This window comes from Dasypus novemcinctus, chromosome 25 (genome assembly GCF_030445035.2).
Source record: "Dasypus novemcinctus isolate mDasNov1 chromosome 25, mDasNov1.1.hap2, whole genome shotgun sequence".
NCBI lineage: Eukaryota > Metazoa > Chordata > Mammalia > Cingulata > Dasypodidae > Dasypus > Dasypus novemcinctus.
The window spans coordinates 20,603,155-20,628,854 of record NC_080697.1 but is presented as its reverse complement, the minus strand read 5'-3'; the positions used below and the strand labels follow the sequence as shown (position 1 = coordinate 20,628,854).

Below are 25,700 nucleotides of genomic sequence, written 5' to 3'. Positions count from 1 at the left end.
CTGTCAATAAATTGTTTTTTTATTTCATTTTGGAATATTTGTTACTTCAACATTGAAATACAATCAGTTTTTTATTATTGATTTTGTATTCTGTGACCTTGCTAAACATAATTTGTTCTAGTTGTTTGATTTTTGGTGAATTCTTGGGATTTTCTACATAAATGATATTACCTGGAAATAACGACAATCTTACATTTTCCTTTCCAATCCGAATACCTTTCATTTCATTTCTTTTTTTCCCTTTCTTTTCTTTCCTTCCTTCTTATCTATATTTGTTTGTTTAATTAATTAATTATCTTCTTTATTGCACTGGCCATGTACAATGTTGGCTAGAACTATGGAATTTGGACATCCTTACCTTATTCCGAATCTTGAGGAAAAGAATTAAGTCTTTCAGCATTACATATGATGTTAGGATGGGTTTTCCATAAAAGCCCTTTATTAGGTTGAGAAATTTCCCTTCTATTTCTAGTTTGTAGATACTTTATCATGAATGGATGTTGGATTTTATCATATGCCTTTTCTATATCTATAGAGATGATAATTGATTTGTCTTATTCCATTAATATGGCATATTCTCTGATCTATGGATGTTAAGTAGCTTTATATTTGTAGATAAATTCCGCTTGATCATGGTGTATAATCCTTTCTGTATGTTGCTGGATTTGTTTGGCTAATATATGTTCATAAGGGATATTGGTCAGTGGTTTTCTTTTCTTGTGCTCTTTGTCAAGCTTAGTATCAGGGAAATAGTGGACTCAGAATGAACTGAGATGTGTCCCTTCCTCTATATTCTGAAAAAGTATGTAAGAATTGGTATGATTTCTTATTTAAATATTTGATATAATTGACAATTGAAGGCATCTAGGTCTGGACTTTCTTTTTGGGAATGTTTTTAATTACTAATTCAATTTCTTTATTCATTAAAAATCTAGTCATTATAGCATTCCTTTATAATTCTTTAATTTCTTTATGTTGAGTAGTAATGTCTCCCCTTTCATTCTTGATTTTGTAATTTATGTGTGTTTCTTTTTTTCTTGGTTAGTGTAATTTAAAGGTTTGTCATTTCATGTTATTTCAAATAACCAATTTTGCGTTCACTGATTATTGTTTTGTTTGTTTACGTATTGTTTTATTTTCCATTTCATTTGTTTTACATTCTTTTTTTCTGCTTGTTTGGGGTTTTGTTCGGTTTTCTTTTTCTAGGATTTTTTAGTGGAAGCATAAGTTATTGATTTGAGACTTCTCTTCTAATTTAAACATTTATAGCTATACATAGGTTTAGCTTCATCTCATAAGTATGATATGTTATATTTCATTTTCGTTCAATTAAAATATTTTCATAATTTCCCTTGGGATTTCTTCTTTGATTCATGGATTATTTAGAAAACTGTTGTAGATTTTTAATTTATTCCAAGTGCACAGAGAACTTTCTCCAGGATAGGACATATAACAAGTTTAATAAATTTACAAGCATTGAAATCACACAAAATGTGCAAAGTGTATTCTTTGACCGGAATATGGAATATATATATATATATATATATATATATATATATATATATGTATATTTGAAGAAATAATGGCTGAAAACTTGCCAAATTTTATGAAAACATCAATCTACACATAAAAGAGTATCAACAAATCTCAACTAACATACAAATAGATCCATATATATATTTTGCCTCTTTTTCTTTCTTCTCCTCTGGAACCCCCATTAAACATATGTTCAAATGCTTGATCTTGTCTCAGAGGTCTGTAAGGATGTGAATACTTCCCTTCAATCTTTTTTGTTCTCTCTGTTCCTCAGATTGGAAAATCTTTATTGCTCTATTTTCATATTCTTTGGTTCTTTCTACTGCCTTCTTTCAAGCTCCTCTAGAGAATCTTTCAATACAGTTACTATACTTTTCAACTCAAAATTTTCCACATTGTTCTTTTTTGAAAAACAATATCTGGGAAGGGGATGTGGCTCAAGCGAATGGGCTCCCGTCTAACAGATAGGAGGTCCCAGTTTCAGTTCCTGGGTCCTCCTGGTGAAGGCAAGCTGGCCTACACTGCAGAGAGCCAGCCTGTGCCACAGCGAGCTGGCCCATGCAATAGTGAGCTGGCCCTCACGGCAAGCTGACTCAACAAGATGATGCAACAGTGAAAAAGAGACACAGGGAAAGACAATGAGAGACACAACAAAGGAGGGAACTAAAGTGGCTCAAGTGATTGAATGCCTCTCTCCCACATTGGAGTCCCAGGATCGGTTCTTGGTGCCTCCTAAAGAGAAGACAAGCAGACACAGAAGAATGCACAGCGAATGGATGCAGAGAGCAGACAGTGAGGGCAGACGGTGCAGAGGGGGCCATGGAGGGAGCAGGAAATAAATCTTTCAAAAAAAAACCAATATCTATTCTTGATTTTGTGTTGATTGATCATCATTTGTCATACTTTCCTTTAATTCTTTAAACATTTTTTTCATTACTCAAATATAGTTATAATTGCTGCTTTGAAGGCTTTTTCTGATAACTTCATTATCTTGGGGGCACAGAGACAGTTTCTGTTGGCTTTTTTCTGAGTATGGGTCACACTTTCTTTGTATGTCTAACAATTTTGGTTAAAACTGAACATTTTAAGCAATATAATGTAGCAACTCTGGACTCTAATTTTTCCTTCTGAAAATTGCTGTTGGTACTGACTTTGTTGTTGCTATTCTTTGTTACCTTGATTATTTCTTTGTTTAATAACTTTACCAAAATCTATCTGTGAAATCTGTCTACCTGTAGTTTGCAGTTGCTGATGTATCTGCTCAGTTTTATTTTTTTTTAATGTACTTATTTTTATTTTTAAACCTGGCTTCCTATGGGTCATCCCTGTGTAACTGAGTGGTTTGCAAATGACTAAATAGAAGATGTGCTCGAATACCTGAGCCAGTAAGACTTCTGTGTGGGGGTAAAGAAATGGAATCAATGTTCAGACCATTTTGAAGTCTGTCCTGGCTTTTGCTATCAGCTGGACTTTTTCGTGTCTCCTTTGCACATGTACACAACTTCAGGGATGGCTAGAAGATTGGGGTTAGCTTGGATCCTCTTCCATTTCCATTGGAAATATATACAGCCTCAGCTAAGAATAAGCAATCAGAATCTCAGACTAGTAGAGTTACTGGACGTCCCCTCACATCCCTCGCCCGAACCACTTCTGATCATCACATTTACCTTCGGCACTGCTGGACATGTACTTGCCCTCTTTCTGCACTCCCTGGCTGCTCCAAAAAAAGTGACTCTCCTTCAGCACTGGAAGAGAAGCTGGCAGTTCTTGTGGTTTACCCTACTTTAGCATAACCTCTGGACTGACAGAGCTGGATAGATTGGAGAAGCCCCAAGTCAGAATACTTAAATTCTCACTGTTCTTGCATGGAATTCAGCAGTCTTTCAAGCATAAATATTTCTCAGATGGTTATAAGACTTTGGTCAATTTCTGAGCACTGAATTGTTGTTATCAATTCTGTCTAGCATCATGGCTGATTTTTGGAGAGAATTTGCCATTCTCTTTACTTGGCCAGAGCTAGAAGGACCAAATAATGCAGGGCTTGGACATGGAAGGGATAGCAGCTCACAATGGATTCCCTGAGTGCATACTATTATGAAAAGGATACTTAGGGGAATAAACAAATCATGTTTTAAGTAGATGAAGAAAAAGAATTCTTAGAAGCTAGGATAGAATCTAAAGAATGATCCCTTAAAAATACTTTACATTTATGTATCCCAACATATATTGGAAATGAATATTTCCATTTCAAACTGATGTTGCAGCAGTGAATTTAATGGCTATGTAATTTAGTATCATGGCACTATGCAATAAGAGGACCATTCTCGGGGAAACGGACTTTGGCCCAGTGGTTAGGGCGTCCGTCTACCACATGGGAGGTCCGCGGTTCAAGCCCCGGGCCTCCTTGACCCGTGTGGAGCTGGCCCATGCGCAGTGCTGATGCACGCAGGGAGTGCCCTGCCACACAGGGGTGTCCCCCGCGTGGGGGAGCCCCATGCGCAGGATTGCACCCATAAGGAGAGCCGCCCAGCGCGAAGGAGGGAGCAGCCTGCAGAGGAATGGCGCCGCCCACACTTCCTGTGCCGCTGACGACAACAGAAGCGGACAAAGAAACAAGAAACAAGACGCAGCAAAAAGACACAGAAAACAGACAACCGGGGGGGGGGGGGGAGGGGAGGGGAATTAAATAAATAAAAATAAATCTTTAAAAAAAAAAAAAAGAGGACCATTCTCATTTTTGACACCAGAGAAATATTTCAAATCCTCCTTTCATTGCCTCCTGGAGCAGAGAATGCTGCTCACATCAGAGAGAAGACAGTTATCAAAAAGAACACAAGTGCAAATCAGGGTGCTCCATAACAGCAACCCCAGGAGCTGCCATACCATGCATCAGCCAATTTCATTACCAATGAATCTGACATCCAGAATACTTTCAAGTGTTAAAAGCTTCTAAGGAAGACCAGACAACCAAGAAATGTTCTTTGGTCAAGCTTGACTAGAGATCAGTACTAAGAATACTAAAGCAAAAAGTGGAAATAATCAAACTAGATTAAAATGCTTCGGATAAGAATAATCTGGATCACAATCTTAGCCACCAGGTTAAAAGTGTTCACCAGTTCCCTAGGGAGAACTAGACACTGAAATATGAACCGTTGTGTGCTCTTTAAAACCTGCTACGATTTCTCCATCATGGGGAGGGCTCACTCATTCTTAGCAAATTCTTTGCATGTTTACACAATCCTGAGTTTAAAAGCAGCCTTAGATAATCTGTGCATGGATACTTGGACCAAATCTCTCTATCTTATAGGGTCAATGTTCTCAGATCCAGATGGAGCAGTATTCCTTACCTCATGCTGCTTTGACTAGGATGACTGCTGTCAGACTGAGCTACATGTTACTCCACTGTGTCATTTTCCCATTTTCAGAGTGGTCTTGTGTATTATTCAAATTCTTATAACAAGTCAGGTGAGGGAGGCTAAAGAGGTAAAATGACCCTCACATCTCTCTTCATGCTCACATTGAACCAGTCTTTCTCCATCCTGTATGGCAAGGATTATCTTTCCACTCTAAGTAGAATTATGCTATTTTTACCCCCAATCAAGAAAACTTTATTTTATTCTTATTTGCCAGGCCATGGCTTCCCTCAAAATCTTTTCAAGCATGAAGAGTGGTTCATAACTTTCCTTAAACAGAGCCCATATATCTTTAAGATGTGTCTTATCTGAACCATTTGATATATAGAAATCAGTGAGGCTAAAAAATTCAGATAACATTAATAAAAGACCCTTAATGAGAGAAAGTGAGGAAATCAGAAAGACAGCTTTACATACTTTTACAGATTTTCTAGTCCCACCCATGCAATCTACCAATTAAGAAACTGAGACCTGAGGTCATGTATCAGCCAACAGCTTGTCTTCCAGCACAAACCTCCTTCCAATTCTAAAAGGAGTGGAGTTGTGAACAGACGGCCTTTGGCTGGTTTCAGTAACCTGTCATTACTCTGTGTTCCACCTGGTGAGCTTCATGCTGTGACCACCAGTGGTGGATTGAATTATGTACCCCAGTTTGGATGTGTTCTTGGTATTGGTTTGCATTCTGGTTGGTAAAGGCCCATTGTAAATAGGATCTTTTGAATATGTTACTTCAGTTAAGGTCTGGCCCAGCTGAATGAGGTTGGACCTTAATGAGGTGGATTACTAGAGTCCTTTGTAATTAGAAAGGATTTAGACATGGAGAAGGAAAGCCATTGGGAAGAGCTAAAAGCTGAAAATCAATGAAACCCAGAAGAGAAAGAAGAGGACATCACCATCTGACACAAAAAGCCAAGGAACCCAAGATTGCCATCCAGCCAAAATGTTGCTGACTCCAGGAACAAGCAAGCCTTCTAGTTTCTAATGTCATGAGTCAATGAATTCCTGTTGTTAAGCCAACCCATTGTGGGATATTTGTGTAGCAGCCTGGAAACTAAGACAGTGCCTCAGACAGCACCCCTCTCTCTGGCCATAAGTTCCAAGAAACTCTAGGTGGCAGTTGGATTTTTGAGACCCCTCTGAAAACAATGCCCTTCCCAGGTCCTACAATGGATATACTTTAGTTTTTCATAAAACAGTGTTTCTCCCCAACATCACTGCCATGTGGACAATGTCCTGAACTTTTGAATGTACTGCCATCCATTTAATGAGGGTAGCTCTTCTGTGGGAATAGATCCTGGAAAAGTGTTTCAGAAAGAGTTTGGTATAATGAAAAGAACATGAGATTCAGTGTTCCGAACACTGGATTTCAAGATCTGACTCAGCTATTGACCACCTTAGTAGGCTTGAACAATTTACTTCATCTCCCTAAGCTTCAATCCATGGATCAAGAAATATTTAATGAATGCCTCTGCTATACTGGACCTTGGCCTCAGCACTTAGGACATGGCACTGAATGTGAAAGAGTCAAGCTTTGCCCTTTGAAGCTTACTATTTAGGCTTGGGCTACCTATCAATAAATTAAGGACACTAATAAGACCTATCTTGCTTTGTTGTGACAATCAAATGTGATCATGGAACGAAAGCGCTTTGCAGTCTGTAGCTCTTGCCAGTTTCATTTGGGACAGGTCACAGGGCCAGTTCCTGGGACTAGTGAGCAGCTCAACCCCAGGCTCTGAGATGTGGTTTTCTTGACCTTTCAAGCCTCCTCAGACAGGAGCTTCACGGAAAACACGCCCTGCTTCCTCCAGCCTCCTTTCACAGGCAAGGAAGCCTCAGCCCAACCCCATTATTTCAAGCAAGATGCCCTCTCCAGCCCCTCCCTGGGCATTCTTTTGGTTCATATTATCCTTCAAGAGCCAAACTCCCAGATGCAGCCGCTTATTGTCAGTTTTGGTTCCTCCTGTTGCTGGGTATTTATGTTCTATTTCTGGTCCACGGAGATGTTCACTTTGCTCACAGTGGAAAAGGTAGTTTAAAAACTGCACTCCCAGCAGCATCTCAGTGGAAACCTTCTACAGTAACTTTAAGTAGGTTTGTCTTTAAGGTCCAGCCAGGCCTCTGAGCCCTGCCCTTTTTAGAATGTTGCACAATGTAGGCTCTGGCTCTGGCCCCAAGCGTATCACTTTTCCTCCACACTTGGTCAAAACTAGTCCTATCAGTTTCCCAGTGCTGCTGTAACAAATTACCATGAATTTACTGGCTTAAAACAATACACACATATCATGTTACAGTTCTGGAGATCAGGGGTCTGAAACAGAGGGCTGCGTTCCTTCTGGAAACTCCATGAAAGAATCTGTTTCCTTGCATTTTTCAGCTTCTAGAGACTTCTTTCATTTCTGGCCCAGTGGCCTCCTCCTCTATCTTTAAAGGCAGCAGTATAGCATTTTCAAATTTCCATCCCTGTCCCTCCTGTCCCTCCCCCGTCCCTCCCCCTTCCCTCCCCCCTCTGTCCTCCTCTCCTTACTCCTCCCTCTCCTCTTCCCCTCCCCCTCCCCCTCTTCCTTTCCCTCTCCCCTGTGCTTCTGTTGTCACATCTTTTCCGACTTTCACTCCCCTACATCCCTCTTTCACTTATAAGGGCCCCTCTCATTACATTGGACCCACCATGATAATCCAGGGTAATCTCATCTGCAAAATCACATTTGCCAGGAAACGTAACATATTCATAGGTTTCCAGGGGTCAGGAGATCCTTGGGAGGCTGTTATTTTGCCTACCGCACTATTCTTAACGCTGTGCTGTGATCTCTACTTAGGCTCCCTCCACTCAAGGATCTAACCCGACAGCTTCACCTGTGCTGATGGCACAGGGGACTGTTTCTTCTCTCCAAGATGCCCGTGGGTTTCTAGAGGCAATGCTTCCATCTTAGTGCTGTGGTCCAAAGGGTTGACCTGAGTCATGGGGCTGACAGCATCCTGAAGCCACGACCACACCTTGAGGGTGCCAATCACTCTCCCTGGGCTAGTGGGGGTTTCTGTTCCTCGCAGGCTTTGTGCCAGGTACACGGCCATTGCTTGCAGGGGCTAGGCCTACCTGTTTTCTCATACCAGAGCAGCAAATGGTCTTAGTGCCAATGCCATCTAAGATCTTTATCTTACAAATGGGAACCCAAGACCCAGAAGGTAAAGTGACATCCCTAAGGGCAGAGCTGGGACCACATCCCAGGTCCCTTCTGCTTCCACTTTTGTTCTTGTTTGCTTGCTCTGCAAGCCTACCTCCTCATCGCCCTGTGGGCAGGGTTGTTAGGTTCAGCTAAGGAGGGGCACAAAGTTCACCATGGATTCATAATCCATCCCCTCCCACTGCAGATTGCTACCCTTAGAAGGCAAAAGGAGGCAACACCTTGGGACAGGCCCATCCTGATGCAGAGGGATGGAAACACTTCTGCAGAAATCCCTGTCCCCAAGGCAAGCATGCCAGCTCATTAAGGCAAGTCACTAGAACTCAAGTTCCTGCTGCAAGGTACTGGTACCAGAATTGCATTAGGATGAAGGAACCACAAATTGCAGCTTGTCAAAGCGATGGCTGAAGGATCAGGATCTAAAGCCCAGTGACCTCTTTGCTTAGGATACAAGGAACATATTTCTGCAAACAGAACCACAGAACTGATGTGGTCTTTCATGATGAGCTCCAGGAGAGCAGCAGGGAAAAGAGGCTACAAAGCCATCCAGTGACCTCAGTTTGATAACAAATCATGCCCAAATGAAATGCATGACCACCCAGAAGCCTTCTAATAAGTCTGAAGAGGCAGAGATTGAATTTAAATAAGACATTTTATGTCTCTCCTGCTTATATACTGCACTTGGTCTGCGGGTGCATTCCTGAACTTACTATACATTTGGTTTCCACAATTACCTTTTCCCACACTTCAAGGATAAGCCAAGCAAAAGGAGTTGGGTTGGGGTGCTCTGGATTTGAGAACTGATATGAACTGCAATGTACTGTACCTGCTTGTCTGTCTGCACATCTGCCTCACTTTACCCAGTAACATGGACGTTTTTGGTTGTGGTTATGGCAGAAAATGGTTAACTTGCTTTTTCCCCAACAGCCTAAAACAATCCAACAGAACACAGTCTGAAAGGAGACTTTTTGATACCCTTGTATTAAAAAGTAATATGTTTTGTCTGATTATAAAAGTTAAGGCATGTTTATGGACTCAAATTTGGAAAATACCACAAGCACATAGAAAATAATCAAAATCATTGGTAATTCAGCCATCTAGAAATAACTTCTGCTATTATGTTGGTGTATTTCCTTATGGACTCTTTTCCTTATGTACATATAGAGTTTTTGCTTTTGCAAAATGAGTTATATTTATTATACAGGTTGTTGCTTAATTTATTGTTTTTAACTTAATAAAAAGTCTTAAGCATCTTTCCATATTATTAACTATTTTTACATAGAGTAATTGTAACGGCTGTATAATATTTTGGGTATCCTACACTTTATTTAACTAATTTCCTATTGTGGGTATGTACGTTATTCTTCATTTTCCACCACTATAAACACGCTCACCAAAATGGTCTTTTTGATAACCCAGGAGGACCTTTTTGGCTGGAGCCCTTGACCTTTGGTGTGTCAGTTGAAAGCAAAACAGGAATTTCTATAGCAAAAGACATCTGTTGACTCTTGAGAGTATTGTGAGTAGCCCTCACCCAGAAGTTCTTACCTCTCCAGAATGTGTAGATTCTGAGAAAAGAAACAATATGGTCTTTAAAACTTAAGCCAGAGGTGCCCACAGAGGTGGGACCTGTCTGGGAAGGCTCCTTGGTGAAGGAGTCCCTGGTCAAGCCAGCTTGGGTTGCAGGAGGTGAGTGAGCAGGGCAAAGCCTGGAAGCAGCCAGCAGGCTTTTTTTAAAATAATTTTTTATTTTTATTTTTAAAGAAGCTTTAGATTACATAAAGGTTACATAAAAAATATAGGGCTTTCCCACATGCCCTACTCATTCCTGTTCCCACACGTTCCCACATTAACAACATCCTTCATTAGTGTGGTACATTTGTTACAATTGATGAACACATATCAAAGCATTGCTATTAACCATGGACTACAGTTTACATTACAGTTACACTTTACAGGAGGCTCACTGAAGGAGGGACAGAGACGTTAGTAGGTGTGGGCCCAGGGACAGCTGCCTCAGGAAATCAGGAGATCCAAACCTCCTTATAGAGGACAGATGCCTTGCAATGACCTCTAAAGTGAGGGCATGATTATACTTTATCTTAAAAAGTATCAAAGAATTTAAGCTTTACTAATAGTATTACACAGTTAGAAATGCATGCACCTAATTGATGAATAGACATAGTAGAGGAGCATGCTCAAAAATATTTTACTGATGGCACGTAAAATAGAGAAAATGTAGAGACCACAGAAATGCAATGGTAGACAGAGCAGCACAGAAGGGATTTCCAGGGCCCATGAAACCTTGGCATAGACAGTCCCAGTTTGGATCATCCAGTTTGAAATAGGTGAAAAGAAATGAATAGCGCTCTGTCCTGGGGTATATATACCAGTCATTCCAATTACATTTTTCTTGTAATCCCATTTGTCCTGCTCTCTCCTCACTGCTCTCCCAGCTTCAACATCCTTCTAAAACCAAAGGTCTTTTCTAAAAGCAGCTTTTGCGGGCAAAGTAAGGTGAACTGTTAGTGACTCTCCCATTAGCCCAGCGACCTTTAGAGCATGACCACTCAACTCGATGGGCTGTAAACATCTGCTTTTCGGCTTGCACTAGCACATTTAACCTCTGCAAAAGTTCAGGTGGGGACGGGGTGGAGTTAAGGAAGAGGAGGGGGAAGGGGCAGCGGCAGGGAATGAGGCAAAACTCAAGCCAACACTCTCAGCAACGGTCAGCTCTGAACATCCTCCCTTCTCCATTTCACTGACAAGTTGTCTTCGTGCCATCCCCCTTCCTCATCTATGGAACTTGCTCTCCAGAAAGAGCAGTAAACTGACTCATGTATAAGCATAACTGACAGAAAAGGCTAAGTTATGAAGTCCCAGACAATCAGGGAACAAAGCTTGCAGGCAGAAATGGGTGACTAATGATACATTTCATTAGATGAAGAAGGATGCAAAGACAAGACTTTCTTTACTCCAGTTGCTTATCCATGCCCCAAAGGGTCAAAAGTCAGACCTAAAGCCAACTCAATCACCCAGCTGCAGCTTCCAGCGACAGCAGGTGCAAAGGGATGTGTATGCTGAGAGAACTTTCCCACCAAGGATGCACCTGTAACACAAACCCACCTGGCCCAGGTTCCTAGGATGGAGTCCACTCAAGAGGTGGTTCAAGGACTCTTTTACTCTTGAGATGGGGGAAGGGATTGGAGGAAGGACACGAGAAACTGGATTTAAACTGCCTAACCTTATACGCTGAAAGGCCCGAAAACTCACAACTTAGATGCAGGAAGAGATCCATGGGATCCACCTGCCTGCCAGACACCAGAGGAGAAAAATCGAGGAACAATGGAAGACTAAATTACACCATCCTGGAATTAAGTGCCTCAGTTATCTGTGACTAGCATCATTGGCCATTCTCCGTCTTCAGAACAGCATTACTCAACCTTTATAAAACTAAGCTGTCTTTATAAGTGGAAGAATCTTAGAAGTAGCACTCCATCCAGGCCCACCACCCAAATAAAAGCAAAACAAAATTAACATTTGAGAATGAGTGCCCTGGAAGATGGCTGAGTAGAAAGAAGAAAAATGCCGAGCCGCTCATAGCTGAACCTATTCACATTCTTCCTGTGTGAGCATATGAGTGAAGGATGGGGAAGGGGGCTCTGTGGCTGATAATCTGTTTTCCAATTTAAAACAAGAGTTCATGCTAGAGATCAAATCTCTTCTTGCCAGAAAAGAAAACTTGTTTCCCTGACTATATTCCAAAACACCAGAAATAGTAGACATCAAACGTGCCCCTGGCACTTCTTAAAAAGTCACAGAATGCCTCAACCTGATGATTCCTCAAGATTTTATTAATTTATAATATTGTGTTCCATCAAGATGATCACTTTTTATTATCTCACTGCTCTGAATTGTATCTCCCTTATTATTCTCAGTTACAGGGATCATAAATTAAAATCATTCAGAATTTATACTCTTACAGTTCATTATCTATGATTGGTATTATCCTCACTGCCTTTTTTCTGGCCCTTCTATATTCTCTGACAAGAAATATTACAATAGATTCTAACTACCATCCAACCAATAAATGTTGAATTAAAAAAACCTCAGTGACTATACTAGCCTAAAGGGCACCCCATCGCTCCTTCTTATCTCTACCACCAGCATCCTTTCTGCCTAAATGACAGGGAGACTGAGACTCATAAGGACTTGGAAGCCAGCTCTGGGATGTAGGCTCTTGCTTTGCCACTGTGCCAACTGGAGCATGCACTTTTCTTTCCCAGCACTTTCACCTCTTGCCTTGAACATCAATAGACATTATTACATTAGCCTTCTTCAGGAGAAGCACCCTGAGCTTTGGAAACAGGTAGTGATGTAATGAGCTCCCCATTACTAGCAAGTGTGAAAGAGCTGTCTGAATACCTCTCTGCGATGTTGCAGAAGGAGGCTCTGCAATGGGCAGGAGGCTGGTCCTCTTTGTTTCTAAGACTGATCGATATTATGTGAGTATAACCCTTTCCAGTAGACTCCAGAAAAACTGAACACAAGTTTATGAGACTGGGAGGAGCCCCTCAAGTTAAGTTTAAGTTGTTTGGATGTGTGTGCTCACTAGAGGGCTTGGTAAGTGGACTGGTGTATACAGCGTGGCTTTGGCTGTGGCTGTCCACATCATCATCCTTCAGGTGCTGTACATTCCCATGAGGTAAGAGCAACCATTTTTCAGAGGCTTGGGGGAAAAAAGGATAGTCAAAACCTGACTGATTCATCGCATGGGAAAAGAGTCACAAACAAAGCATGCATTGACCCTTGGGACCCCGCTTCCTAGAAACATAAAGGCATGGAAGAGGTGTGGTGAGCATTTGTTTCTTCCTTCCTTCTCTTCTTTTCTCCTCCATTTAGGTTTTGTCACAGCAAGCAGTATCACATGCACATGCCAGAGATTGCAAGGTAGAAAATGGAGGAGGAGAAATAGGTCAGAGAATGGCAATGCACAATTTTATTGGCACTGTTTTAAAAACTAAAATAAAAAGCACTGACTTTCAAAGTTGTAATATCTGGCTCCACAAAGTCTGTGGCACTCACAAAGAATGCAATTGCTACTTGTCCCTCTCTCCTGATCTCACTGAACTGTGACCACATCCAATCCCTAGCAAATAAAAAAAAAAAAACCTACAATGATTAAAAAAAAAAAAAAAAAGTACTGCCAGGACTATTTCTAGAGGTTGGGGATTGGGATCTAGAGACACCCACAAGGGTGGCTGCAGGAGAAAAAATTCAAACAGGGGTCCACACCAACAATACAAACTGGCTATGCATCAGAACCCCCTGAGAATCTTGTTAAAACATAAAGCAGATTCCCCTGGAAATCGAAGCTGCAATAAGATATTGTATCTCATTCACCAAATTGGCACAAATGACAAAGTCTGGCAATATCAGGTATTGACAAGGATGTAAAATTATGGGGAGGAATACTAATATGTCACAGGTGAGAGATAAATTGGTGCAACCACTTTGGAAAATAGATTAGTGTTACCTAATTCAATTGAAGATGTACCTACCCTGTGCTTCAGTAATTCTGCTCCTAGTTATATACACCAGAGAAACTCTTTGACATGGGCATTAGGGCACATTTCCAAGAACACTTATAGTAGCATGAATGGTTAACAGTCAAAACCCAGAAACAACCCAAACATCTAATGACAACAGAAGAAATAAACAAAGTGTGATGTTTCATGTAATAGATTCAAAATAGTACCCAAAACACATGAACCAAAGCTACAAGTATAAAAATGAACAGATCACCAAGCAATAGTATGATTCATTTCTATATATATGTACAAGGTTGTACACCTACAAAACTAACCAATATGTTGTTTGGGGCCACATACATAGATGGTAAAACTATAAATTAAAGCAACTGGGTAGTTAACACAAAATGCAGATTAATGGTTACTTCTGAGGGGAGGGAAGGGTTTGTAATCTAGGTGGGGTACATGGGAGGCTGCAAAGCAAATGATAGCCATCAGATTCTTAAGCTCAGAGATGGTGCCATGGGGGTCTGCATTATGGTAATCTTTAATCTATGCATATATGCTATGTATGCTTTTCTACACATACTAGATTTCATAATAAAAAATTTAATGTACAAATTCCCAGGTTCCACCTTGGAGCTACCAAATCAGAATCTAAGGTTGTAGGACTCAGATGGTATTTCTAATAAGCGTTCTAGAAGATTCTGATGCACTATTGGGTTAAGAGTCACTAGCCTACACACCACACACACACCAAAATACACATTAGTATCCAGGTTAGAGAAGCTGTAAATCAAGGTCAAGCAGTGTAGAGAGTCATAAAACTCAAAGGTCAGTCTGGGAGAGTGTGTAGAATGGGAGGGTTTCTTGCAGTTCTGTTGTCACGACAGGGTTTGAAGCTGGTGTGTAAGCCTAAAAGAGCATCAGCTATTTTTGTGCCACCTCCAGTCTCACCCATCAACTTACCTGAACCCTGTGCCTGTGAGACCACCCAGGACTAAAAAAATCACTGGGCCCACAGAGCCAGCTTTGGCCACTGTTTTTGCTATAAAGACAGAAACATGCTAAGGTGGAGAGTGCCCTAGCCTAAGACATACTACAGCAAACATAGAGACCTGGACCCACTTACAAGTTGTGTGATCTTGAGCAACTCATGTCCCTTCTCTGAGCCCCACCCTTCTCATCTTTCTCACCTTCTTCACAAGATTGGAGTCCAACAAGACAGTGATGAAAGTATAGTAAGTCCATTACCATTTCAATTATTATTTCTTCCAAAAAATCAGAGACATAGGATGTCAATTCTAGGTAGGAGAATATTCTGGGTCCAAGGAATTGGGGCCCCTAAATTTTGGCTTGGGAGAGACCCGCAGGCTCAACTAAAGTCCTTGGTACCTACGAATCTCTTCCAGAAACTCAGCAAATATTTAACAAGCACCCACTACTTATTCAGGGGCTATCTTTTCCAGTCCCTGATAATTCAGGCAGCAGTGTTCAAAAATAGTTCAGTACTACTGGAAGTACCACACAAAGCAAACATGCAGTTTGAATATGCACAAGTGGCTCTGAAAATACCATTTAGCCCACTTCTACAATATCTTCCAAATTAGAGTTGCCAACCCTAGCAAACAAAAACACAGGATGGCAAGTTAAACTTGAATTTTTAGAATAGTTTGAATAATTTTTAGTGTAAGTATGACCCCAAATTACAAGTTCATCTAAAATTCAGATTTAATTGGGTGTCCTGCATCTTACCTGGCAAACCAATGCCAAATGGACAAATAGAATAGATACATGGAAAAGAGTTATGAAATTAAGTTTCCTTTACTTGGTAAAAGAGAGAAATGTTAGACTCATCTTGGAACTGGATTTGCATTCTTCCCTTCCTTATATGGCCCAAGAAGACATGAAGAGACACAGATATCCAAGCAGGTGTTAGAGGAAAACAGAGCAGAGCAAGGGTGGGGAAGCCTCTTAGTGCCAAACAGAATCTCAACGTGGTCCTGGCCAACCCAGAGCTCCATCCAGTAGTCTCTACCCTTACCTCTCGGCATCTCTTTAGAACGTTCTGCCTCAGGCCCATCCAGCAGGTCCATCTGAGAGGCCTCCTCAGAGGGGACACGGCGCCAGGACCAGCTGTGGTTCCCACGGTCGTGCAGTGGAGGGGAATATTCCAGCTCACAGGGGAAGTCAAAGCTGCACTCCAGACCTGCAAATGGCAGCCAAGGGTCATTAAAGCAAGCTAGTTCCCACAATAGGTTCCCACAGATGGCTTTCCACTCCTGCCCCACTCTGCTCCAGGAGGCTGGCCTTCACGGCATTCACAGCCTTCCCTCTGTTCATGGTGGCAAGTTGGCAGTTCCTCGTGGCTGGGCTCCACAATGGTGGAAAGAGGATAAAAAGTTAAACATGTCCCTTTTGTAACTTAGATTATGTCCCCAGAGAAGGCTGGAAAGAAAAAAACTAATGGGGATCCATGAGAAACTGCATTCTGTGGGGGTGGCATGGTGGCAAGGAAGGGGTCTGAGGTCAAGTGGATAGAGCTGGGCCTTGCAGTCAGATCTGTATCTAAATCTGGCTCTGCCATTTACCAGTGGGGTGATTTCAGGTGGGAAAATTAATCTCTCTGGCCCTAAATTTCCTCACCTATACAATGGAGATGATAATATCTACCTCTCAAGTTTGCTGTAAGAACTACTAGAATCGTGTGTTCTCTATATACACGAGCCTGGTCCACAGTTGATGCTCAGGAAATCCTAGTCAGTCCCTGTGTGACTGAAAAAAGGCCAAAGGGAACTGAGGTTTTACTCATAGCCTTGTTTTGCCAGCCTTATAAATCTGACCTTTAACCTTTCCTCCAGAGAAAAGTGTCAAGGTCATGACAGCTAATCAGGGTTTATTCTCTCCCAAGGAGGGGACGTAGGAGGGGATGGGGAAGTTTACTGGGTAAAAGAAGAGAAGGGTGGCAGGAAGAGGCCCTGGACATGTAGTTACCTTTTTCTGGACTTCTTTGGGGAGATCATCTGTATGTGCGACCCATTCCATGTTTGCCTAGTTTATCATACACAGGTCCTTCGTCTTCCTTTTTTCCTTCCTTACTTATTTTCTGCTACCTAAAGTGGCTGAAGTACTTTGCACATAGCTCTCAATGATTGCTAATGGATTTACAGAATATGTGTCAAAACGTAGACTTTTCAGCCCTTCTTACTTCATCCTCTCCCCTCAGCCATGGGAATATGAAGAGGGAGAGAATACGACATGGAAGACAGAATATTTGCTGGGAATGTGAAGGATTTGTTTTGGGTCTAGGCTTGGCATTTGCTTCTCATGGGTGTACCTTGGCTTTCTCATCTACACAACCAGGGGTTTAAACTGGATGATTCCATAGTGATACCTGGCTTCCAGCCCAGCTCTGTCACTAATTTGCTGATGACCTTCAATAAGCCATTTAACCTCTCTGGGCCTCAATTTCCTAGACCTAGATCATATGTTTTAAAAAATTCCTTCCTGATTGGACTTTTTTAAGATTCCAAAGTCCTTGCTCTCAGAAGGGGCACAGCTAATTTGATAAATCAATCTGTATGGAAGTGCTAATGGGTGATAACTCCCAATTAACATATGTGGATTTTAACAGTTGCTTCTGGACTTACCACTACCTTAATATCCAAGACTAGTCTGGTTGTAGAAATTTCAGAATGCAACAGAGAAGTGGAGGCAACTTCAATGCAGGAAGCAGGTCACCATTATGCCCTTTAATCTCACCATAGGTAGCTGTTCCTGCCCTGGAGTGGGAGTAAAATAATTCCCACTGACACTGGCCAAACTATCTAAGTTTAAGGGGAGAGGAAAAAAATCCTTCAATTACACTTCTATTAAGTATCTTTCTGCTTCTCTGCTGGTAGAGATTTATGCTCCCCAGCTGCTCTCCTGAAGCTGCCATCCTTCTGGTCCTAAGGTTAATACCACTCGCCCTTTCGCATTTCAGACAATTCACCTTTATAATGGCAAGCTGGAATGGGTAGCTCTCGCCTTGTTTGAGTTGACGTGCCACTTGCGGCCTACATATTTTATCAGCCTGGAAGACTTTCTACCTGCCTCTGGCTGCTAAGCTGCTGCTATGAGTTGATGTCCATGACTTGTAGGTTGCCTTAATCTTTAAAAGACTTGCTTGTCAGCCACCTGGTTTTGACAGCAGACTACAAGGAGAAAACAAGTCCAACATTTTACACTTTGCAAAGCCAAAATGATCCTTATGAGAAAAGGTGTAGTCATTAAATACAGGTCAAAAAGACCCATTGACGTTATTGAATGAACAAGTCAGAAGATGGGAGAGTAAGCTACCAGTCACCCCTAACACCAACTTGACAAGTATTGGTACCTTTCTCCAAGCTTCAAATTCTGTAACTATCCTCTATCTTGACTTTTCTCTTCCAATTAAAGATGTCCTGTTTCTACTTGGGAATAAAGGTGGAGCATGTCATCTCAGACACTGCCTCCCAGAAGTACCTTGTATGCAGGTTAGACAAACAGATAGAATAGGCAGTCACAGCACCAAGCACAATCAATCCTGGGATCTCTGAATTCTGGAGAGTCTAACAACTGTCTATGTTCGGGTCAGACCCTGCTGAGTGAAACAGACTATGCAAATACCCCCATTATCAAATGGGCTCGTTTTGAAATTCTTGCACCAAGGCAGCCTCCTGTTAGCTGTCAATGCTATACTCTCTGGTTTTAAATAGGAATTGAGTAAACATTACCACTCATTTTGGGTAAAATTGAACTGGGCTTTTCTACACTCTGATTTAATTTTTTTATAAAACATCAGGATACAGATTTGCCTATTTCTCTCTCGACTAGCCTCTCACAGCACCAAGTTAAATGTTATTTTCCTTGGGCCTTTGCTAAGATTCTAAAGTAGGGTGCTTCTTGAATCTCTCTCGTTAACTCTCCTCTAACCCAGTCCCTGAGAGGTAAGGACCATAGGTGTATTTTACAGATGGACGTAGATGGAGTGCTTCAGTGAAATTTTCAGCCTTAAGCAATTGAATGGTAAAGGCAAATCCATATCCAAAAGAAGGGGTGGGAAATGACATTTACTGAGCTACAGCTATCTGCCAGGGACTGTGTCAGCATTTTTCTTACACGATCATATTTAATCTTCAGAAAATCATTGAGAAATGGATGGTGGTGTCTTTTCTCTAAAGGTGAGAAAACTGAGGCTTAGAGACTTTATGCTACTTGCCCAAAGACCAAAGAACTAACCTGAAGCAGAACCAGAATGTGAGCCAGAGGTAGATAATACTGAAGATCCAGGTGTGTTTTTTGTTGTTGTTCTTGTTTGGTTGTTTTTTTAATTACCCCTTTACAACTTCAGAACCTCAGTCCAGGGCCAATAGGTTAAATTAAGTTAAATAATGTATGAGAAAACTAGGGAGTATTATAGTTGGGTAATTATTAGACCCAAAGTCTGCAAACTTTTCATATCTGCAAAGGCTTCTCCATTATCCTAAGAGGACAGACCTAGAGTTCTTGAATGTCAGGCCAATTTTGCAAAGTGACTGTTTCCTTCAAAAAGACCAAAGATCTCAACTTTATCATAGATACCCACTTTAGCCCAGGAGAATCTGACCACTAAAAAACTGCCATTGGGAAAAGACATATTTTCCACAACCTGCTTGTAGAGGTTTGGAAGTGTCTGTACCCCAGAAAATCAAGTCCATAAAGCTAATCCATTCCTGTGGGTGTAAAGGCATGGCCTAGTGTGGGTCTTAATCTTCTTACTGAAGTCCTTTATAGAAGAATGAAATTCAGACAAAGAAAGAGAAAACCACAGAAGCAGCAAGCTGAAAGCAACAAACCCTGAAAGAGAAGAGAGAGACCAGTAGACACTGCCATGTGTCTTTGTCAGTCTTCGGAAGGAAAGTATTGCCTTGTTGATGTCTTGATTTGGACATTTTTCTCAGCCTTAAAATTATAAGCTAATAAATTCCCATTGATATGCCAACCCATTTCATGGTATCTGCTTTCAGCAGCCTAGAAAACTAAAGTAGATATTGGTAATGAGAGAGGGTTGTTGCTATTGCAAATACCAAAAATGTGGAATTGGGTAGTGGGTAAAGGATGGAAGAATTGTGAGGTGCTTGGTAGAAAAGGCCTAGATTGCTTTGAAGAGACTTTGGGTAGAAAAATGGATGCTAAAGTTATTTCCAATGAGGGTTTAGACAGAAATGATGAAGGTGTCATTGCAAACTGGAAAACAGGCAGCCTTTGTTTTAAAGTGGCAGAGAACTTGGCAAAATTGAGTTCTGATGTCAGATGAAAGACAGAATTTGAAAGTGATGAGCTTACATATTTAGCTAAAGAGTTTTCCAAACTAAATGTGGAAAGTGCAGCCTGGTTTCTCCTTGCAACTTATTGGAAAATGCAAGAGGAAAGGGATAATCTGATAACTGAACTCCTGGGCACAAAGAAACCAGAAATTGATGGCTTGGAAAATTCTGAGCTTCCAGAAAGTGAGTTCACAGAGAAGAAAACCTCAGGCCAGTTTTCAGATAACTATTCCAGGTATATGTGTGTGTGTGTGTTGGTGCATTTTTATCAGCTTATGCCTATATCCTGAAATCCTGGAAGGGTATGAGTCACATAGAAAACCTGAATTCATTAATGGTTAATTCTAAGACATTGTTCTAACATAAAATGCAGAGAAATGTTGTGATAACTGATCAGAAAACCCCCCACTGACCTTGGCCAAAGAGATATCCAGTCCCTTGGCTAAGGAGTGGACAATGACCACCCTCCTTGACATTGAATGTAAGGTTGGAAACCTAGCCTCTAGGCATGTGTGAGACAACCAAAGCAGCCATGCCAAGGCTTATGCCTAGGAAGCACCCTGAGCAGTCAGGTCAAGCCTGGACTCTCAAGTGTACACTTGTGTCTCTCTTTTGATGGGATCCAAAGAGTCCTTTGGATCAAGGCTCTTCATGCCACCTTCATCCTGCCTCATAACCCAGAGGCATCTCACTAGTCTCCTGAGTCACCTTGAGTCAATTCAGGTTAGGGGTCCAGCAGCCTCTGTTAGTTGCCACGGCCTCCCTCCAAGGTTGGCCAGTTCCTAGCTGCCCACAGGATGGCAAGGACATAACAGCAGCCATCCTGGGAAGGTCCACAGGAGCCCACTGGATGATGGCTTTTGGCTCTAACCACCAGTGGTTTTGGAAGTGATTATTGCAGAGTAAGGAGAAGAGTCATAAAAAAGGAGATAAAATGGGAAGCGGACTTGACCCAGTAGTTAGGGTGTCCATCTACCACATGGGAGGTCGCGGTTCAAACCCCAGGCCTCCTTGACCCGTGTGGAGCTGGCCCATGCGCAGTGCTGATGCGGGCAAAGAGTACCCTGCCACACAGGATGCCCCCTGTGTAGGGGAACCCCACACGCAAGGAGTGTGCCCCGTAAGGAGAGCCGCCCAGTGAGAAAGAAAGTGCAGCCTGCCCAGGCATAGTGCCGCACACATGGAGAGCTGACACAACAAGATGACGCAACAAAAAGAAACACAGATTCCCATGCCGCTGACAACAACAGAAGCAGACAAAGAAGATGCAGCAAATAGACACAGAGAACAGACAACCGGTGCGGGGGTGGGGGGGTAGGGAGAGAAATAAATAGATGTTTTTTAAAAAAAGGAGATAGAAGACCAAGGTTATCAGTCCCACAATACTTCACCCTTCTTCATCTTTTCACTTATTAGAAGTGTTTCAGAAGTGAGGCTAGGGTCTAACTTATATTCTTATCTCTGGCAGCACTGCCTTTATGTAAGAGCCTATACTCCAAGGGGAGGACCTCCGTGATGGCCAGTAGGGAATTATGTTATTTGTTGAGAACACTTACTGGGGCTTAACTATAGGCCAGCCATTATTCCACACACCTCATGCTGTTATCTTATTAAGGCCCAATGAAGCAGGCCATGTTCTTACTCCTAAAGTGAAGTCATAGCTGAGGTTACGCAGATAGGAAGTGACGGAGTGAGCTTTCACCGACTTGCTTCCTCCCTGTGATTCCCGAGGCCTTGATTTCAGTATCTCACAAACAGGGAACTGTGGGCACATTTTCAGGATTTGGAGTTGTCCTGGGTGGTGCTGCAGGGACAGACGCTGGACATTGTGTGTCCTGCCATGGCCCACTGGGTGGGATGGGGGAATGTGTAGACTACAATGAAGACCACTGTCCATGTGGTGCAGCAGTGCTCCAAAATGTATTAACCAAGTCTAGTGAATGTGCCACGATGATGGAAGAGGTTGTTGATGTGGGAGGAGTGGGGGAGAGTATATGAAGACCTCATATTTTTTGAATGTAACATTTAAAAGAAAATAAAGAAACAAAAGAAAAGGCAGTAGAAACAAACTCCCTCGTTAAGAGCCATGGACACCAATAGAAGCCAGGACTGCGGTGAAGCAGGAGAGGAGTTGTGCCCACAGGGGTCAGACGGGGCCAAGCCAGAGGCAGGACAGGCACCGAAGGACCTTAGCTACTCTCAAAAGTCCTGGTACCCCCTTTATAAAGTCTGACCTAGGTTGCCCCAGGTGACGGATTGTGTCAGAGTAAACATTTCTGACACTCAAGTCCCTGTTCCCAGTGGGTTTGTGGCTCAGGACACAAAGATTACATGTGCCAAAAGCCCAGGCTCAAAGCTGATGTCTAGGTCTTCTGATGTCTTTCAGGATGCCTGCTGTGTTTCTTGGGTAGGGTTAGGAGTCCAGGCGAGGACACTGAGGTGGGCAAGGATTCTTTGGACATTTGCTGTTCAGGATGGGGACACAGAGAATGGGAGAAATGTTCATCCAGCCACAGGCTCTGCATCTGAAAACAGGATCATCAGGTTTGATACTAGTTTAAAATACAATTTGAGGAGAGGACTATGATTTTTATCTTGTGTTGTTACTTTCTTGCTAAAAATGTTTTCCAATTTATAGTTATCTTGGTCTAATGGAAGTCTGGAAACTCATGGCCTGACTTTATACCTCACTATCCTCATTTGCTAAATGGCACTCTTGCGGTTCCAGCCAGCCCTGCAATTTTTTCCTATATGTCTGTACCTATATATCTTATTCATTCAGTTGACTTTAATCGTCATGATCATTTCTCAGTGATAGAATACAAGATCTAAGATCTAACTCCAATTCTGCCACTGGTCAGCTGTGTGATGTGGGATGATTTCTCAATCTAGCAAGACTAAATTCACAGAGTTGCGAGAAGAGGTCAGTGTTGTAATGGATTCACACATTAGCTGAATCGGAATCTGAATAACCACCCCTTTTGGAACATATCTCCAGGTTTATCATGAGGTGTGTTCTAACCTTCGGTCTGAAGCAGGTGATAGCAAATGACATTTTTCCTAGTATTTTGTGTAATGGTAAGGCTGGCATGTCTGCTTTTATGTGATATTCAGAGTCTAAGACTATTAGAACTTTAAATTACATTGAGATTAACCATTTTTCACATTGGACATGTGAGAAACTAAGACTCAGACAAGGTAAAAACTTGCCCAACATCATGCCACTGGTTAGAGGGTCCTTCCCACATACCAATGGATGGCATTTCTCCTACCATGGAAAACTTTTCCAAATGCCATCCTCTCCAAGGAATGCCATGCCTGGATCAGGTTGAACATCAGAGTCACTGAACTGCTAGCCCTCACTTCCTCAGGCTTGACTTACACTTAAGCTGAGACTGAATTGCTGCACTGATGCAATATACAAATGGCAATGTGTCCCTGACAAGACTGATTTGTATATTCAATAAAGAACAATGTGAAGACCAGAATCCTAGTGCAGACGTAGCAATTCTCTTATAGTTGGCCTTTCAGGCATCCATGTTTGAAGCTACAGTTTATTAAATAGAGCCCCAGAAACTGGCATTCTCCAAACACTGTTAGTCCTGAAGAATTGTATCCAGCCCATGGGAAATTCTTCACCAAGGCAGGGTCTCCTTTTCTCAAAAAAAGTGGGGAGAACCTCCCAATATTAGAACTTCAGGGTCATAAAGGACCTTGGGGACCACGTGGAATGAAGAAACTGAGGCCTAGAGACACGATGGGGCTTGCCAAAGAATGCATAGTGGGTGAGAGGCAGAATTTGTACTGCAATCCAGTACCAAGTATTACATAAAGCAACACCTTAAACAATTATGAAAATTCTCAAAAATCCAGGCTGTTTTTCTGGAGTAGGCTGGCAAAAACATCCATGGCTGCATTTCAAATATCTTCCAATTATTTGATGGTTCAACTACTCTTCAATAAGGCTTTCTGGCTTCTCTTATCCTATATCTACTCTTCTGCCAACAAACTGCTTTTTGATGGCTTCTCGAAACTCTCTGCTGATGAGCTACAGGTCTGTTTACTGGCCAGAATCTTCAGTGAGAGTGGGATGAGGGAAAGCATTGGATTAGGGGTGAAGGGTTTGAAAGAGAATTTTTGGAAATTCTCCCAGCTCTGGACCAATTAGCCCTGTGATTTGGAGCTGTTCATTTAACCATTTGATTCTTGGTTTCCTCATGTATAAAATGGGGGGTAATTATAATAATGATAATAATGGTGATGATAATACCTGCTGTGATGATCAAATAAGATGATGAATGTGGAAGTACTTTCTTAATTATGGGACACTACGTACACTATGTTCTTATTACCTTGGCCATGATGCTGGACATATCATTTTGCCTCTGATTTAGCATCAGGAATCTGAGGATGAACTAAACTGACTTGACCTTGGAGGACTCAGGAGCTAATTGAACAGGTAACCTCTTCCACTTGCCCTGTTTTATATCAAAATCCCAGGGTGGCACCAGGGTGTCTAGGGAGGCAGTAACTAAGAGCACAGATGCTGCATGGGGTCAGGCTACCCAAGGTGAAATCTTGGCTCTGCCCTTTAATGGCTGGATTAGATAAGACAAATTATCCAATCTCCCTGTGCCTCAAAGTTTTTATCAGTAGAATGAGGATTAATGTGGGACCACCTCAGGGAATTGTCATGAAGAGAATTAAATGCAAGTATATGTCAAACACCTAATGTGGTGACTCACAAATAATTTGGGTTTATTGCATGATAGTGGTCATCACTGTTATTTTTCAGGCAGCTCCAGGGTCAGCAATAGCAGAGGGGAGATACAGGAGAGAGTGCCCAGCACTAAAAGACAAAAGCTTTGAGTAGGTCAACCTTTGTTGTAGCTGGAAGGATGAAACAAAAAAGGGAAGGATGAGAAATGGGTGCTCCTTTTCCAACACTTGCTTTTTGACCTATGGATTTTGCTTTCTTTTGGAAGTGAAGTCACACTAGGCCTCAAGGAAGGAACTCTGGTTCTAGCTCTGGCTCTGCAAGCAAGCAAGTCATTTAAATTCTGCAGGCCTCAGTTTCCTCATCCGAAAAAATGAAGTGGTGGAATAAGATGATTCTCAAGTCTCTTCCATCTCAACCATTGTAAAACTAATTGTCCCTTTTGAGCAGATGGCCCAAACAAGCTCTGAACTTGGCTTCTGCCTGACTTCCAGCCCAGGCTTGGATAATCAGGGACTTCTAATCGCCCTTTCTGAATTACCTCCTAAAGGGGCACTTAGCCCACTTGTCAGCTTTGATATTAATCTACCAACTGCCACCAACATCTGGCCATTTGCTTTATAAGACTAAGTATCAAGTCTGGCCCCTGTCTGACCCCACCCAGAACCACTACTCATTTGTCATAGGTCCCCAGAACTGAAATCATTTACTTCATTCCCACTGGCCTGTTCCCTAGAATGCATCTGGGGACCAATCACCCAATTCAAGACATCTGTTTAGCTCACTTATAATCAAGCTGCAGTGAAGAAGGGCCAAGCCTCCTTCAATCAATCAATTATACAAACACAGCCTCAGAAAACAGCCTTGGAAGGGAGTGTGTGTTCACATATGTACGAATGCAAGAAAGAGCCATGGAAAGCTTCATTCTCATTCCTCTTATCTGTGGCCATAACAATGTTACAGATTGAAGAAATGGGACTCTGCTCTTTACCCAG

At 41.9% G+C, this 25,700-nt stretch overlaps 1 protein-coding gene across 1 annotated transcript in view; it reads right to left on the bottom strand.

Annotated features, from left to right (window-relative positions):
• The window catches only part of ALK (ALK receptor tyrosine kinase), a 769,970-nt gene that overhangs the window by 526,033 nt on the left and 218,237 nt on the right, over positions 1 to 25,700 (bottom strand). The window contains exon 3 of the mRNA XM_004452341.3: positions 15,704 to 15,868. Coding sequence (XP_004452398.2) covers positions 15,704 to 15,868 — 165 coding nt within the window. The remainder of the gene's footprint in view (positions 1 to 15,703; positions 15,869 to 25,700) is intronic.